Source organism: Haliotis rufescens, unplaced genomic scaffold (assembly GCF_023055435.1).
Source record: "Haliotis rufescens isolate VD_foot unplaced genomic scaffold, xgHalRufe1.0.p SCAF_69, whole genome shotgun sequence".
Classification (NCBI taxonomy): domain Eukaryota; kingdom Metazoa; phylum Mollusca; class Gastropoda; order Lepetellida; family Haliotidae; genus Haliotis; species Haliotis rufescens.
In genome coordinates, this window is record NW_025964360.1 from 1,632,363 (window position 1) to 1,650,632 (window position 18,270).

The following is an 18,270-nucleotide window of genomic DNA, read 5'->3' on the forward strand; positions in this document are numbered from 1 at the left end:
GTGTCATTATTCTTGGCGTTTCACCCCGGCCGTGTCATACCAAAAGACGTTAAAAGATGGTATTTGTCGTTACCCTGTCTGGCGCTCGGCATTAAGGGGCTGAAACAAGGACTGGTTTGCTCGGAGTCAGTATACTGTGTCTGTGGGGTATTCATGTTAAACTGCGGCATGGTATCTCAGTGAGCTAGCACTATAAGATTGGAATTAGTCGAGCCTGGTGCAAGCAGGCAGCCATACACGCACACACATCTACAGTAAAACAAACTCACGCACTCACAGTGTCATTTCATTTATGTTGATAAATGTCTGTGATATTCCTCCGATGCCTGCTGAGACATGGGTACAAAACACTCTGCATGTGCTGTGTCATTATTCTTGGCGTTTTACCCCGGCCGCGTCATACCAAAAGACGTTAAAAGATGGTATTTGTTGTTACCCTGTCTGGCGCTCGGCATTAAGGGGCTGAAACAAGGACTGGTCGGCTCGGAGTCAGTATACTGTGTCTGAGTGGGGTATTCATATTAAACTGCGGCATGGTATCTCAGTGTGCTAGCACTATAAATCGGCATCAGTCCGGACTAGTACAAGCAGCCACACACACACACACACACACACACACACACACACACACACGTCGCTATAAAAGTGCAATAAACTTGGACGCGACGTTAAAGCCCATTTCACCTCACAGCACCTTAGCGTTTTACATGCGGAAAAAGTATGTTAATAGTTGCTTTTCGAACTTAGTGAGTGAGTGAGTTAATATTTCAGCCATATCGTGACGAGAAGTTACATTTCGAACTTAGTCAAGCAACTTAAGTAAATATTGATATGAAAGATAAGCAGAGATAAGTAGGCTAGTATGTATGCATGTAAATTAAATATAATTATATCTGAAATCAAAATGTGTAATGCAAGCCTTGTGTTGTTAAGGGGATGGAAACACACGAATAATCGTGTATTGTCATTCTTAGAAAATATGAAGTGCAAATGATTTCCACGGTATTTGAAGTGCTTATTAAGCACATTTATTTTGAGTTTAGGTTTCCATAAACCTAATAATATGTCACACCCACTGTTTATTCCTGATTGACTGATAATTGTTTGGTCGAGGGTTGTGATGAACTATCTTGCGCTGACTTATTTATTTACTAGAATTGACGGAAGCAAACGTTTTCAAAATTGATTTAGTCAGTTCTTAAATAATCGAAGTCCAATGCATATTTTTTTAATTAATATTACTCGCGTGAGAATCACCAGTCTCGATTGTCCGACGAAACAGATTCCATTGGGCGTAAAAATGGCGGTGAAAATTATGTGAATGGATCACTAATTAGTGATAACACCAGGTGTTCGCTAATAGGGTAAGCGTGAACAGGTCAGGAACCTGATGTTCTGAATGAGGGAATCAGTAGCATAAATTCATATTCTCTGAAGTGGGAACCAAACAATTGTTTTTGGACCTATTATATATTGCAGTGAACGACCAGTGGAATAATCTTTTCAGTTACAGATTCACTTAAATTATTGAACAGGCGTGGCGAAAGGAATAAAAAATATCTGTTTTAAATATTCCAATCTTAATCCACATTTCCGAAATATTGTGAAGATCATTTAATCAATAAATACATAATTATTTTGTTACAGAAAATGAATTGTTAGCCAACTACACTTCCATATACAAATTTCTTTCAGAACATCTTTTGTAACACTTATTTGTGACCCTCGAATCGAGGTGAACTTCACGGTGCAAGGCGAGCATCCCCGCGAAATATGTAAGTAGCTGATCACCCAACAGTCCACTTTCATAAAGGTTCAATCTTTTACTGTTTCGATGCCTCTCTTTGTGTAGATCTGACAAACCGGCCACGTCGGAGTACAGCATCTAAGTTTAAAAGGATTGCCACACCAACTTGATGCATTTGACGCTGTTTTGTATATTTCAGTTCAATGACTACATGTTTGCTTCATGTTTGTTTGTTTGTTGTTTTACGCCGCACTCAGCAATATTCCAGCTATATGATGGCGGTCTGTAAAATCGTGTCTGGACCAGACAATCCAGTGATTGACATCATGAGCATCGATCCTTGTAATTCGGATCGATGACATGTATCAACCAAGTCAGCGAGCCTGACCACCCGATCCCGTTAGTCGCCTTTTACGACAAGCATAGTCGCCTTGTACGGCAAGTATGGGTTGCTGAAGACCTATTCTACCCCGGAATCTTCACGAGTCTGTTTGCTTCATGATAGACAAAGGATCACACTGAGGGCGAATCGGGAATTCGAACCCATGACCAATGTAACCAAGCGATTCTAGATCATTGTCATATATAATGTAAGGTCAGTTCCCCCGAGGACAGTTAAGGGGGAGGTTTTCCGAGGGCAATTGCCCTGTTTGCCCTGATATCATGAGGTCTTGTACCTTACCTCGAATGGCTGACGGTTACTTGTTATGGATATAAACTCCCCATGAGGTCTCGACGGAGACTGTAAGCCCGGGGATGGGGGAAATAGGGGAGGGCCGAAGGGGGAGTTTATATCCTACTTACGAACCGTCTAAATGCCAGAAAATACCAGGAGAAATAAGAAAACATCGACATACTTTATAGTGAAACTATACAGTGTATCGCGGTATCAAAGTAATTCGCTCAAAGCGTGCGAGAGAAAAAACACGTGCAGCCTGTAGTCTTGATGGAGTCATGACTTGATAATCTAAACAAATTCTCATCGCCTCCCCAGAAGCTCAGTGGGAAAACAGTGGGTTACAAATATGTGAGGTTGCAGGTTCGATTCACGTCATGGATTGTTTATGTCTCAATCAGTTTCTGACTTTTAACCAATCACACAATTGTGTTCACATCAAGAGAAAAGTTTGTAAAACGTTAAATTTCGCGGAATGCCCGCTTACCTGGGCATACTTTAGCTGGAATGCCCTTACCCGGGCATTCTGAGGGAATAACTTTTAACCAATCACACAATTGTGTTCACATCAAGAGAAAAGTTTGTAAAACGTTAAATTTCACGGAATGCCCGCTTACCTGGGCATACTTTAGCTGGAATGCCCTTACCCGGGCATTCTGAGGGAATAACTCCTTAACGGGTTTACCCGAGAAAAGTCGAACATCGTTGGAGGTTTATAAGGCGAATTATACGCTTTAGACTGGGTCACCTCTCCTTGTCGTGGGTTCGAATTCCTGATTCGGACCAAAAATGTTGCTTGGCCTGTCATTACCATACCTATGCTCGTGGTTTTAACCGAAGCTGCAAGCATCAACAACACCTGTTGCTTTTGGCTTCATTTCAATAAACTCCAAACTCAACAATAACTCATATTTGATCAACTGAATCAACAACCAGCACTAACTCCACCCCAACCGCCTCCATTCTCCATTACCCCCCACCCTAACCCCCACTACCCCTACGTCTACAACTGTGAAATCGACATTGTGTCATGTGAGTGAATGTACGTACAGTTTCGGTGTGATTATCATGCATGATTTTGAAAATTCCATGACATTTTTACTTCAATGTAATTTTTAATGTTGCACTGGAATTTTCACATACACACGTACCTCTAGGAATATAACATCACAGCGGTGTTCTCAATAATTTGCTTCACGCATTTCGCATGGTCATTAATGGACGCGTAAAACATGTATACCTTCAACCCGCTACCCTTGCCCTCCATTACACCGCGCAACACGAGTCTGACTCTTAATCCTTCAAGTTGTCCCGCGATGATTTACCAAGTTGAACGTTGAAGTGGCCCATGGCCTTCGAGACGACATAGATTGCAATACCTGATGGTATAACAGCTTTAGCTACCGTTTTACTGATAATATATTCACGAGTCCTGAATTCACGAATACTTGTGACATCAACATTTGCATTGCTTCAACCGCTTTCTAAACAGCAACCAGACGACCAAAGAAACATAACCAAAACATTCCAACAAAAGCCTGAGCCATTTTATTGGTCCAAGTTACATAGATAGAGCCAAATAGGTGATTTTCGGCTTTGAACAGGATCAGAGGTGCTGTTGGATATGTAGGATGATTTCCTTCAGGACTCGAAATTTTCCGCTCCAATCGATGATGACGTGACAACGGACATGGTGAAGGACAAAATGGCTATTCTCAAACTCATCGTCAAGAATACCATGGTGACAAGACAGAAGTTGTGCAGACGGTTTTCAGTATCACCAGCGGGTCTGTCCGGTCTGTTACAGGCCATTTAAATTTACATTTTGTATGTCATGAGAAATCGCAGACAGAATTTCAATCTCATTAAAATCAGATCTTAGTTCTCGCTACCGCTAAACAAAGATCTGAGGACATCCCATTACGGGTCATGTCAGACCGACTATTCGCGAACTTTGACCGACCAATTAAATGACTGACAAGAAGTCGACATTAGCCCATCAGAATGCAACTTTCTCGTGCTTACGGCACTAATTTCAAACTGGCGACTACGCTTCGAGACATATTTTGACAAATTCTTGATTAAAAATTTGAAACCTGAACACAGGAACATTCTGGAATGGCTAATAGATGGTCTAGATTGTATTGGTTCAGTCGTTAAGCCTGTAACTATCGTTCGGAATAACCCGTAATAAAGTTTTCTTTGTTTAGCAGTAGCGAGAACTTAGATCTGATTTTAATGAGATTAACAGAAATTTGGACTATTCCACGTGGGTCTGTTCTGTGGTCCTTGACATAAAAGGAGCCACTTCATCCGACTTCCTCGTAGAATATATCAGTTGTCGATCAGCTACGCACTGAAATAAATAAAGAGATTATCATTTATAATGATCGCAAATAGTTGTGAAGGTTGGTGCCTTTGTCATACTGTTACAGAATGTTTCACTGTTGTTCCCCTGGACTTAAGCAATATTTCACTCCTACTTTGGCCTGATGTTCCCTCCTAAAATCTGCCCCGTTCTCGTTGTTGCTGTCTAACCTTTCCAACCACAGGTAGTAAGCACTTTGTTACATACATTTTGTTATTACCATGATTCGCCAAAAAAATTTGACTTTGATAATTAAAGGCCAGGATGAACATATTCCATTGTTATTGGTGCTGTAACGTCTGACATACTGTTTACGTGGAGTTCAACCCGACGAACCTACTCCTGTGCTGAAGTCAGTACAACGGAAACTGAACATTGACTTACATGATACACCCAAGATGTATACGGACAACAAGTAGAGGCAATTAGGCAGTGACCCGGGCGCGGCGTCCGTGGGCGGGAATGACGTTCGGGGCATGGGTGATGTGGGGTTGGGTTTCAAACAAGCGTTGCTTGACGTCAGCGTGAAAAACTGAAAAGAAATTAACTTGTTCGGTACGTTTATTGAAATAGGAGCAAAGCGGGTGGACGTCGTTGATGCTTGCACCATGAGCATATGTATGGTAATGACAGACCAAGCATCATCACGGGGCCGAATCTGGAATTCGAACCCACGTCAAGGAGAGTTGGCGCAGTGATTTAAGGCGTTGCAAATCGCGATGTGTGTTAGATAATACGATATGTAAGTTAATTAGAGACAGAATAGGTCATCAGCAACCAAGGATTACCCTAAAAGTCGACTATGCGTGTCGTAAGAGGCGACTAACGGGATCAGGTAGTCAAGCTCGATGACTTGATTGATGCATGTCATCGATCCAAATTGCATGGATCGATGCTCATGATGTCAATCAATGGATTATCTGGTCCAGACTCGATTGTTTACAGACCGCCGTCATATAGCTGAGTGCGGCGTTAAACAACAAACAAACAAGATGTTGTTATATGTTATCCGATATGGCCGGTTTGACAGATCTACACTCAGAGAGGCAAAACGGAGTAAATATTTGACTTTAACTAAAACTTTAAGGAATGATGATCAGCTTCTTACATAATTCGCGCTGCCCTGGGGATTCTCTCCTTGTGCCGTGAAGTTTCCCGGTTCATTCGGGTCACAAACAAGTGTTACAGTAGATGTTCTGAAAGAAATACACGCATGTAGTTAGTTCGGTTAACTTGCTCCAGAACCGTGAAGATCCGGGTTAGAATAGCTCTTCAGCAACCCCTGCTTGCCATAAAAGGCGACTTTGCTTGTTGTCATGATCAGAGGCGACTAACGGGATCCGATGGTCAGACTCGATGACTTGGTTGATGCATGTCATCGTATCCCAATTGCGTGGATCGATGCTCATGATGCCAATCACTGGATTGTCTGGTCCAGACTCGGTTATTTCCAGACCACCGTCATAGAGCTGGAATATTGCCGAGTGCGGCGATAAACAACAAGCAAACAAACGAAACTTGCTCCAGCACAACGGACCTGTGTAAATGTAATTGGATTATGATCATTTTTTAAATAAATATCATTTATTGGTTTTACAGATCTGCCTTCCAAACATTTTAGAAATGTTGATTGCGTTTGGATTGTTTATAACATATATATTTACTTCCCCCAAGTATGCTCATGAAGTTTTCTTCATGGTGAATTTCAAAACAAGGAACAAATACTTCTGTGAAAATTCCTATCTGACATTTCGTTGACATTTTTGAAAACGTATGTTATGCTACTGATATATTCTTCGGCCGTAGTGTTCCCTGGCGACTCCTGGTTTGTTTATTTTACTTGTCATAAACACAGCCATTTCATGGAATTCTCGTAGAGCAATACTTCCGATTTCGATTATATTTAAGGCCATGCGTTCTATCCGTTACTGTCTTAATTACATGTTTTCACATTTTCCTTTATCCTAAATTAAAGGTTCTGTTTCATTCTTTCCATTTTCATTATATTCGTTTGGTTTTCTTTTACATTGATGCATGCCATCTTATCCGGTATAAAACCGAACTCAAACACTCCGCGACCCGTGAAGATCCGGGGTAGAATAGGTGTTCAGTAACCCATGCTTGCCGTAAAAGGCGACTATGCTTGTAAAAGGGGACTAACGGGATCGGGTGGTCCGGCTGGCTGACTTGGTTGAAGCATGTCATCGATATCAATTGCATGGATCGAGGGTCATGATATCAATCACTGGAGTGTCTGGTCATGACTCGATTATTTACAGACCGCCGTCATATAGCTGGAACATTGCTGAGTGCGGCATAAAACAGCAAATATTATATTTGTCAGGTAAAAAACATAGAGTTGTCAGAACACAAAGTGCGGTTACGTACAAGTCTAAAAAATGCATCCATTTACTGACTTGTTGATAAGGTGTGGTGAGGTAAATAGGGTTTAACGTCGCGTCCAAGAATACAAATATTTCACTTACAAAACGCTGTGCATGCACTTGTGTGTGTGCGTGTGGCTGCTTGTACTAGTACGGATTAAATCCGATTTCTTAGTGCTAGCTCACTGAGACACATGTCGCAGTTTAACATGACTGCCCATCTAAGTCACAGTATACTGACTCTAAGCCGGCCAGTCCTGATTTAAGCCTCTTAATGACGAGCGCCAGCAGGGTAACAACAAGTACCATATTTTAACGTCTTTTGGTATCACGCGGCTGGGGATCAAATCCCGGACCTTCCGCTCTCCGGGCGGACGCTCTACCACTAGACCACGGAGGCGGTCGACTTGTTGATAAAGTAATGTGGATGTGTATCATATATGTGTTTTCATTGTATTGGAACGTATCATGTACCTTCGTTACGTTTTTGAATAAGTGAATAAGTATCATTTTTTACTCTATAGCCACCTTCATCTGTAACACCCCCAACACCAAAAATCGTCAAAAATGTCGAGTCTCAGACTTCCATAATAACACCTGAACCAGAACCAGTTAAACTTACAAACAGGGAAAAGAAATTATTGAAAAAGAAGCAGCTGAGAGAACAGCTGCAAACACCAAAGGCCACCTCTCCTCTAGAGGTCCATAACTCCTTTGGTCCTCTGGACACTGAGGTAACTCCATCTCCACATGATACCGATAGGAGTACAACAAAGTCTTCCTCACGTTCGCATGACATTTCTCCTGTGGAAGCCCCACCATGAATCCACAAAACATTGTACAATGGAATTGCAGAGGTCTTAGGAAGAATTTTAATGAAATACAACTTTTGATCCAAGATTTTAAACCGTCAGCTTTTTGTCTCCAAGAAACACACAGATCTATTTGATATCCGTCAGTACAGTTCTTACCACTCGTTTTCCCCTCCTGGTGATAAAGCTACAGGAGGTTCTTCTATCCTGGTGAAGCAGAGCATAATCCATAGCCCTGTTCCACTCAACACTACTCTTCAAGCTGTTGCTGTCCGTGTTACTTTGAACATATTGTTTACATTGTGTTCACTGTATCTTCCACCTTCCTCAACTATCCGTCAATTAGATCTTCAGACTTTGTACGATCAGCTCCCGAAGCCCTGTATCATCATGGGCGATTTAAACGGTCATAATCCCCTATGGGGGAGTACTGACATAAATAATAAGGGAAAAGTCCTTGAAGATTTTATCTCAAACAATGATTTATGCATCTTCAATGATGGTAATACCACATATCTTCATCCCGCCACTGGCACATACTCTGCCCTTGACCTTTCACTGACAGATTCAAATATTTTAAATGAATTCGAATGGTCGGTCCATGATGATCTTTGTGGAAGTGACCATTTTCCAACAATACTTACAACTATAAATCCGTCTGACGAACCACCTTCAACAAGGTGGAACTTTACAAAGGCCGATTAGTCTTTATTCCAAACACTGTGTTCTGAAAAACTAAAACCCGAAAGTTTCAGGAATGTTCCTGATCCTATACAACTTTTCTCAGATATATTGAATGCTATTGGAGACGAAAGCATTCCTAAGTCCTCTGCAAACCCCTATATACGTAAACCATGGTTCGATAATAATTGTAAACAAGCTAGGAAAAATAGGAAGAAAGCTGAAAAATATTTCCGACGCCACCTACTGTCCACAATTTGAATAACGTTAAAATCACGGGCGCTAAAGCGAGACGTACGTTTAAACAAAATAAACGTCAATCCTGGAGGAACTATGTTTCAAAAATTAATTCCCGCACACCTATGTGTGGAACATGATTCAAAAGATTAAGGGAAAAGGGTCAAAATCTAGAGTTCACCATCTCAAAGATGGTAATACACTTTTAACTACTAAAACTGAAATAGGCAACAAACTTGGTGACACTTTGGCAAATCATTCCTCATCATCAAACTATAATCCTCAATTCCAGAGGTTTCAAAAACAGCAGGAAAAGAAAACAGTAAATTTAAACTCTGATAATGGTGAGGACTACAATGAAACATTTTCACTCCATGAATTATATACTGCCCTAGGGCAATCTCATGACACTGCAGCAGGAGCCGACAACATCCACTATCAGCTCCTGAAACACTTGCCCGATTCATGTTTGGAAACTTTACTTAATATATTTGATGAAATATGGACAAGCGGAAATTTCCCTCCTTCGTGGCACAATGCTATTATTATTCCTATTCCAAAGCCTGGACGGGATCACACAGATCCATCCAACTACCGTCCAATATCATTAACTAGCTGTGTTTGTAAAACCATGGAGCAAAGGTCAACAATCGATTAGTCTGGTACCTGGAGACCAATAACCTCCTGAGGGACATCCAGTGTGGTTTCCGAAAAAACAGAAGTACCATTGACCATTTGGTACGTTTAGAATCGTTTATTAAAAATTCCATTGTCAACGAACTGTATCTAGAAAAAGCATATGATACAACGTGGAAACATGGTATTTTAAAAGATTTGCATGAATTTGGATTGAGGGGCAGATTACCTCAGTTCATATCTCAATTTTTAAACAACAGACAATTTCAAGTACGAGTAGGCTCTACCCTGTCAGATCAATTTGATCAAGACCAGGGCGTCCCTCAAGGCAGCATACTGTCAGTCACCCGTTTCAGCATCAAAATTAATAGTCTCACTAAAGTATTAAACAATAGCGTTGATGGTTCACATTTTGTGGACGATTTCAACATTTCTTGTCGTGGTAAGAATATGAATACAATAGAAAGACAGCTACAGCTCTGTCTTAACAAAATTCAAAAATGGGCTAATGAAAACGGCTTCAAATTTTCTAAATCCAAAACAAACTGTATTCACTTTTGTCGTAAATACAAACCTCACAAGGATCCTGATTTATTTTTAGATGGTACTCATATCAAGGTAGTAGAGGAGGCCAAATTCCTGGGCCTCATATTTGACCGTCATCTCACATTCTTACCACACATTAAATATCTCAAGGCAAAATGCCTGAAGGCTCTCGTCTTGTTAAAAGTCGTTTCAAATTCCGAGTGGGGAGGGGATCAGACCACCCTCCTTCACTTGTACAGATCGTTAATACGTTCCAAACTGGACTATGGTTCCATTGTCTATGGGGGAGCCTGCAAAAGCAATTTAGAAAAATTGGACACTTTACACCATCAAGGCCTAAGACTCTGTCTTGGAGCGTTTAGGACCTCTCCCGTGGACAGTTTGTATGTGGAGGCCGATGAACCTTCACTCGAACTGCGCCGCATTAAACTTTCACTGCAATATATCACTAAATTGCACTCAAATAAATCTAATCCAGCATACAATTGTGTGTTCCACCCTCAATATGAAAACTTGTTTCAAAATCTATCAAACCTGGTTCCACCACTTGGAATCAGAATTCAACCACACATCACTGCAGCTAAATTGGATTTAAATATCGTATCACCTCACCGTCTTCTGTCTTCTCCTCCCTGGCAGATGGTGAAGCCAGAAGTAGACCTCACTCTAACCAATCTAAAAAAGTCGGATACCAATCCTTTGGTATATAAACAATCATATAACCAATTACGCTCAAAATATAATTATCACAGGTCCATTTTTACAGACGGGTCCAAGGATGGTGGCAAAGTTGCAAGTGCCACCATCATTGAATCCAGAACTGTCTCCTCAAGAATACCAGATACAAGTTCATTTTTTACTGCTGAGGCCAAAGCTATCTTTACAGCTTTGACCTATATCAATCATCAAAACCAATCTAAAAATTTCATCATTTTCTCCGATTCATTGTCATGCCTTCAGGCACTTAAAAGTGTCTCCTCAAATAATCCTATAATCCTTGACATTTTAGAACTCTACAATGATCTTTCTACTGGCCAATGTGACATCGTCTTTTGCTCGTTACCAAGTCATGTAGGCATAACAGGTAACTCAAAAGCCGATACTGCAGCCAAAAGCAGCTCTTGACAAACCGTTATCTCCACTTCTGATCCCGTACAGTGATTTCAAACCAACCATCAAATCTTATACTCGGGATCTCATGCAAAAGAGGTGGGACACCCAAGTAGGAAGCAATAAACTACACGAATTGAAACCAACAATCGGTCATACCTACTTGGGTTGTCAGTCAAGACATGACGAGGTCGTTTTACGACGGTGTCGTATTGGCCACAGTCGGTTTACACACGAATATCTGCTTAAGACAGATGAGGACGAACCTCCTATGTGTATCCCTTGTGATGAAAGGTTCACCGTCAAGCATATATTGCTTGACTGGGTGGACTTTGCAATCGCAAGGTATTCACATTATCAAAGTGTAAATTTAAAAGATCTCTTTTCCCGTGTCAGCGGGCATCTCATCATAAATTACTTGAAAGAAATTGGTCTGTATAATAAATTTTAAATATGTATGTAAATGATTAAATGCTTGTTTTTAAATTTGGTGTGATGCTATTAGCAACTGACATTATTAAAGGCTCTGTCCAGGAGGTTAACGTAGTGTAAAAATATTGTCCCCCTGTGTGACACGTAATCCTATCATAATCGATGTAACTATCATCAACCAGTGTTTTTAAGCCAACTCATTGATGAGTATTTTTTCATATTGGCTAGTATTGTGCACAACCATCAGTGACTAAAGTGATGACGTAAATCCTGCTGGGGTATCATGCAGGAAGCAGAGGTACTGTAAGTCCCCATGATCCCCAGCGAGGTGGTCTAGCTTTGGTTACTGGTGGCCTATAGCCTGTGTTTTAAACTGTATTAATGATATTGTTATGCTCAAATATGTTTCATCAATTGTTTTTAAATATAGTATGCTCCAATATCTTTCATCAATTGTTTTTGAATATGACATTGCATAAATAACAAAATTGTGTATATAGTAGCTTGGTCTCGTCGCTATATGGCTGAAATAATGCCGATGCGACGTTAAATTTTAACTCACTCACTCAATCACTATAGCAAAAAACAAACTTGTGGCGTGAACAAACCATAACTGAACCTGGGTTTGAGCCAATGCTTTAACCACTAGGCTACCCAAACGCCACGATATACTGATGAGTGGAACTATCATCTACCAGCCACTGGTGTGTCTGGTTGAGACTCGATTATTGTTTGGTTGGTTTGTGGTTTAACGCCGCACTAGGAACTATTCCAGCAATATGACGGTGGTCTGTAAATAATAGAGTCTGGACCAGACAATCCAGTGATTGATATCCTGCGCATCGACATGCAACAACCAAGTCAGCGAGCCTGACCACCCGATCCATTAGTCGCCTTTTACGGCAAGCAAGGTTTGGCAGCCAAAGACATATTCTACTCCGGATCTTCACGGGTCGACTCGGTTATTGACGGCTTCAAAGCAGAAATATAGCTGAGTGTGCCGTAAAACAGCCTTCACTTACTCGCTCTACCCAAAGACGGAATCTGTGAAAGGTTTACCTTGTAGGACTGCCAAGTGATGTATATACCACCTGCCATCCGTTGGTTGAGTTCGCGAATACTGTCGAGTTCGCGAATACTGTCGAGTTCGCGAATACTGTCGAGTTCGCGAATACTGTCGAGTTCGCAGCTCCTAGGCTGAAGGACATCGTCGAATTGTCAGTCTGACACACCTACAAACAACAACGTCAGATGAAGTGAATTGCTTCAGATCCAAAGCAAATGGTAACCATGGAGCGAAAATGATTGTTATCATATATGTGAAGAGTGACAGTCAAGAACCTGCATCGTTTTGGGCTTTCCTCCGGCCCTTTGGGCTTTCCTCCGGCCAAATGCTGCACCGCAGTGATTTTACAGTTAAAATACTGTTGAAAGTTGTTGATGTATGAAACATAACAAGTATATTTTTAAAGACGACTTGAATCCTCGCATTCTGTGAGTCAATTTTCTACAATTGTGAGAGGAAAACACATTTCCTGTCAATATATTTTACGCACGCTTCAGTGACTATTGCGGAGTGTGTTCGTTTCGTTTGTTTGTTGTTTTACGCCGCACTCAGCAATATTCCAGCTACATGACTGCGGTCTGTAAATAATCGAGTCTGGACCAGACAATCCAGTGATTGATATCATGACCCTCGATCCATGCAATTGATATCGATGACATGCTTCAACCAAGTCAGCCAGCCTGACCACCCGATCCCGTTAGTCCCCTTTTACAAGCATAGTCGCCTTTTACGGCAAGCATGGGTTACTGAACACCTATTCTACCCCGGATCTTCACGGGTCGCGGAGTGTTTGAGTTCGGTTTTATACCGTATTCAGCAATAGTTCAGAAATATTACGGCTTTAAATTTTGTATTCGCGTTGGTAACCGAACAAACGCTTCAACTACAACGCTGTCTCATGGCCCCCGGTCATAGCGGCGTTAAAATTCATCTATTTGCACATTCGTACAAATGTACCACGTTGCCAATCTTATGTACTCATATTCTATGTAATATATAATTTATGTCAGTCGTAAGCTTATGTGTGCTCATACGCTGGCACGCCGAAACGCTGAAACACACACAGTATATATACTTTTATCATATAATGGGTAGGTTTCTCGGCAGGATAAAAACGATATCCGTTGGGGTCATATGCCGATAGAGATGCAAATATCAAAGGTCAAGTAGGGACTACTTTCACTGTTTATTAACAAACACGGCGTCGCCTTCGTCATTCGGCGATCGAGTCAGAATTAACCATCGGGAATCTGGATAAAATACAGGGATAATTGCTATCATTATCAAAAGAACAGTCTAATATACTGTAAATAAGTGTCTAACTGTGACGTAGCTAAGGCATTTTATAAGTTTTGGCAACTTTGGAGATATAAATTTCGAAACAATTTTGCGAGGGCACGAGGCCTAGCCAAGCGGGATCAGTAGCCATATCTGTTCTTTTGGACCTCTGCGGCTTGAAAACTTCTCCACAAATTAAAATGGTTGGTTTTGGCCGAAATAAGATGTGTGTACATCTGACTACACTTTTTAACGTTATGACAGGACAGACCGACTGTCAACAACGTCTGACCGTGGTCGTGACGTCTCAAAGACTAGGGTAAGAGTAACTTCCCTTTGACAAAGGGCAGTTACTCTGTCGGACAGACCGATGGATTGCCGCCAAAGGCAATTAAAAACAATTGTTGTACAGTTTTGCGTATATGTTGCTTCGCAACTGTATAAAAAAACAGATTTCAGTTGGCTACTGTCACTGTCCGACTGACACATCACTTACCCTGCGACGTAATAAATATTAATGCGCGCATTCCAGGAAAACTCGCAATGTTTCGGTAATGTTTGTGAGAGAGGGAAAGCGATTTTGAAGCACAGAATTAAATAATGACATTATATGATAAAGAGGTTATCACGCTTGTATATTTGAATCCCAGCATTTCTGTAAGATTCAATAATGACAGGGAAACATTATTTCCTTGCATTAACCATTGACGAGTGAGTGAGTTGGGTTTAACGCCGCTTCTTGCAACATTCCAGTTTTATCACTATGTGTCAGCTTAATGTGGGAAGAGGGTATGAGTGAGTTGGATTTAACGCCGCTTTTAACAGTATTCCAGTTGTATCGCGGCATGTGGGAGGAAAGCCCCAAGTGATGCAGGTCTCAGACGTTTACCACTTCGGTGAAACCCACAATCACGGGTATGGTGCCGACAAACCTAGAAACATAATTGGGGCGAACCGGGATTCGCACCCACAATCATAGGTTTCTGGCGTGCCCAAGGGACGCAAGTCTGCACAGTGATCCGCGACGACTTAGACGAATGGGCCACCCGTGCCCCCAATGTGGGAAGAAAGCCGAATTGATGCAGGTCTCAGACGTTTACCACTTTGGTGAAACCCACGAGCACTGGCTTAGAGCTGACAGACCTACGAACATAATCGGGGCGACCCGGGGTTCGAGGCCAAAATCGTAGGTTTCTGGCGTACCAAAGGGACGCAACTCTGCACAGCGAATGAATAAGTTTCCAATAGCCCAATACACAGCCACCTCAGAAGTAAATTGTTGGTGTATTGAACAATACACCGAGGAAAGTACATCCTCGATAATACATAGTAAAGAAACTATTATTTTCCAATTTTTATGTCAAGTACAATGGACCCTTTCACTACCATCGTGACGTCCCCAGCTCTTCTCCCTAATGGGTAAGAAACGTACAAAAATATTCTCGCTCACGGATGTTTTTTGATGGAATGGCTATTTTAGCGTGTATTTCCTAACGGACTCAAATCGAGGCTATATCGGAGAATGAGTCGAGGGTATTTATCAGAATATGACGGATATATAATACACTGAGAAAGTACAGGAATAATTAATTTTATACCCCGTTCTTGGTGATGTAAACGTATCACGGGAAGGAAAATAATTGAATTATAACACAAATCACAACAACAAATTAACGTAATTAGAGATTCTGACAATACTAGAAAAAAATCATGGCGAAACAGGGATTGGTAACACTATCAGAGGTTTCTGGTGCGCCATAGGGACGCAACTCTCCACAGTGAAATGTAGCGCTTGAAGCGATTGGACCACGACCACCCGTGCCCTCATAAAGCACTACTTGACGAAGAATTATATAAATTTACCGCAACGTCTTGACACGGGCCAGACCCCTTTGAGAAGCCATCACAAGGGTTGTAGGAGTAAAACAAGGCACCAGCTGGACCTGGCACGTCTTGGAACCTGTAGCGAAAGTCAATAACAGTGAGTGGGTGGGTGAGTGAGTAAGTGGGTCAGTGGTTGAGTGAGTGAATGTGTGGGTGGAATGTTGAGTAAATGAGTTCATTGTGGCTGGTTGGTTGTTTGTTTTACGCCGCACTCAGCAATATTCAAGCTATATGACGTCGGTCTGTAAATAATCTAGGCTGGACCAGACAATCCAGTGATTGATATCATGACCATCGATCCATGCAATTGGGATCGATGACATGCATCAACCAAGTCAGCGAGCCTGACCACCGGATCCCGTTAGTCGCCTTTTACGACAAGCATAGTCGCCTTTTACGGCAAGCATGGACTGCTGAAGACCTATTCTACCTCGGAATCTTCACAGGTCAGCTTAATGTGGGAGGAAGGCTCGAACTGATACAGTGAAAACCACGAGAACGAGCTGGCAGTTAAAAGATATAAAAGTCAAGACGAACCAGGAATTCATAGATCATGGTACACCTGAGAGACGCTCATGCCTAAACATTTGAGTCAAAAAGAGAATAATTGAAAAAGTAATTTCTTGCAGTGCTTATTTAAAGCATAAGGTGAGATTTAAATGTGACTATGGTTGTTTCCTATATTTCCTCTGTTGTTTGTTTGTTTAATGTCAACTCAATATTCAAGGTAAAGACAAACAATAAAACACCGTATGTTTTACTGACGACACCCCTGGTGTGTTTTGGAAGGTGGATAAAGCACACTTCGCTGTTTAACGCCGCACTCAGCAATATTCCAGCTATATGACGGCGGTCTGTAAATAATCGTGTCCAGTTCAGTTCAGTTTCCACCGTTGCCGAAATAACCCCAGGTCCCCGTGGGGGGTGGGGGTTGTAATTTGGCTCAGGTCAGAGTTAACAGTGACCGCTAAACATTTGAACTGGCAATGTATGGAAAATTACATTTTGGTTTTAGTAATATAAATGATGCTTTGATGGATTCCGAACCATAACTGACCTGGGTGTTCCGTTTCTGCTGGCGAGAGGTGAAAGGTCTAAAAGTCCTTGAGAAGTCTGGCAAGCACAAGGACTGATCTGCGTGCAAGTCTCAGACAAACACGGCGAGACGAGCACAATGCCTATGAAGCATGCTACAGCCGCTGTTGGTATCATCCTGCGATCCGACATCTGTGAGTGATGTGACCAGGAAGTTATGAAACTATTATATAGCAACTGGCCATGTCACGTGGTGGAGTACGTATACACACTGCAAACACGAAAACCTCAGGTTTTTTCCGTATATGGTCATTGGACGGAAAAACAACTAAAAATTCATTAAATTTGATTAATTGGTTAGCGTCTATCAAGTGTCCGGAAAAGTGTCGAGTTTTTCAAGCGTAAAATGGGCGGAAAAACGATGCTTTTTGCTCCGCCTTGTACAACTGTTAACGGCCAATCAGATGGCGCTGGTCCCCCGACGCACGTGATGCCTAAGGCTTCCTATCGGAAGCATTAGGTTTCGTATTTCTGGCATGTCTTGCTCTAGTATCTGTCGAGCGCAGTGCAGCGAGATTTGCTGATAAGTCAGTTTTAGTATATGTGACGCGTTAATGGAATTCAGACACGCGCCAAGAAGTCAAACCAAACCATGTTACCAAGTTTATTGAGATTACATATCCCTCCGCTATCCCTCCGGACGCGAGGTGGGTCACATAACGTTTTTCACGTGACTGTATTCTTGACATGACGTAAACACTGACTACTTCCACATTCCTGGGGAAAACCCTGGGAATTCCCTTGTACGAATTCATACAGAAGCGCTAGTTGTCATCATTTAGACCCTTTAATTTTGAACGTAGCGTCTTAGCATACTCCGGGATAAGTCAAAGAGTTTGGTTGCATGCCCGTTCAAGGACACCCTCGCTACAACCCATCCTAGAGAAAAAAAACACCCAAAAATCCAAACTATCGTAGTGACAATCTACAGCAATCTATGAATTTACCTTAGTATCTATTTGACACATCTTTATAATCACCTTTCAATGATCGGCCAATTGATCAGTGATGACAAAGGCTTGAAATCGCCACAGGTTAATTAACAATTTCGGAAATATCTCCCGTCACGTTTATCGTGTCGGTCGTTTTGACGTCTTGTACTTGATGTAAATGTATTACGACGCTCTGTCATTGTGATTGACTTACTGAGGTAGTTCTTAACAGACCTTCTCATCTAATGAGGATATTTTTTGGAATACATTTCATTTAAACAAACTAGGAATCTGGGGAACTATTTTATTCCGGAATGGCCTATTAAAGCTAACAGTAGGTCAAGGCACCATGGGTGTATATGATCTGTTGTTATATGTGTTTAACA

The 18,270-nt window shown here is 41.6% G+C and overlaps 1 protein-coding gene across 1 annotated transcript; it reads right to left on the minus strand.

Annotated features, from left to right (window-relative positions):
• Positions 1–3,948: 3,948 nt before the first annotated feature.
• Positions 3,949–17,081, minus strand: LOC124148683. The gene is made up of 6 exons (XM_046519914.2): positions 16,915–17,081; positions 15,837–15,933; positions 12,689–12,861; positions 5,900–5,987; positions 5,176–5,323; positions 3,949–4,779 (listed from the first exon to the last, which is right to left on the minus strand). The coding sequence occupies exons 1-6, from the start codon at positions 17,067–17,069 to the stop codon at positions 4,769–4,771; spliced, it is 672 nt and encodes a 223-aa protein (XP_046375870.2). The 5' UTR covers positions 17,070–17,081; the 3' UTR covers positions 3,949–4,768.
• Positions 17,082–18,270: the final 1,189 nt, after the last annotated feature.

Coding starts and splice junctions, on each gene's coding strand:
- LOC124148683 (XM_046519914.2), bottom strand. CDS start 17,069: ATGATACCAACAGCGGCTGTAGCATGCTTCATAGGCATTGTGCTCGTC. Junction 5,988..12,688: donor TCACTTGGCAGTCCTACAAG/GTAAACCTTTCA, acceptor TATTTCTTTCAG/AACATCTACTGTAACACTTG. Junction 5,324..5,899: donor CCCAGGGCAGCGCGAATTAT/GTAAGAAGCTGA, acceptor ATTTCTTTTCAG/TTTTTCACGCTGACGTCAAG.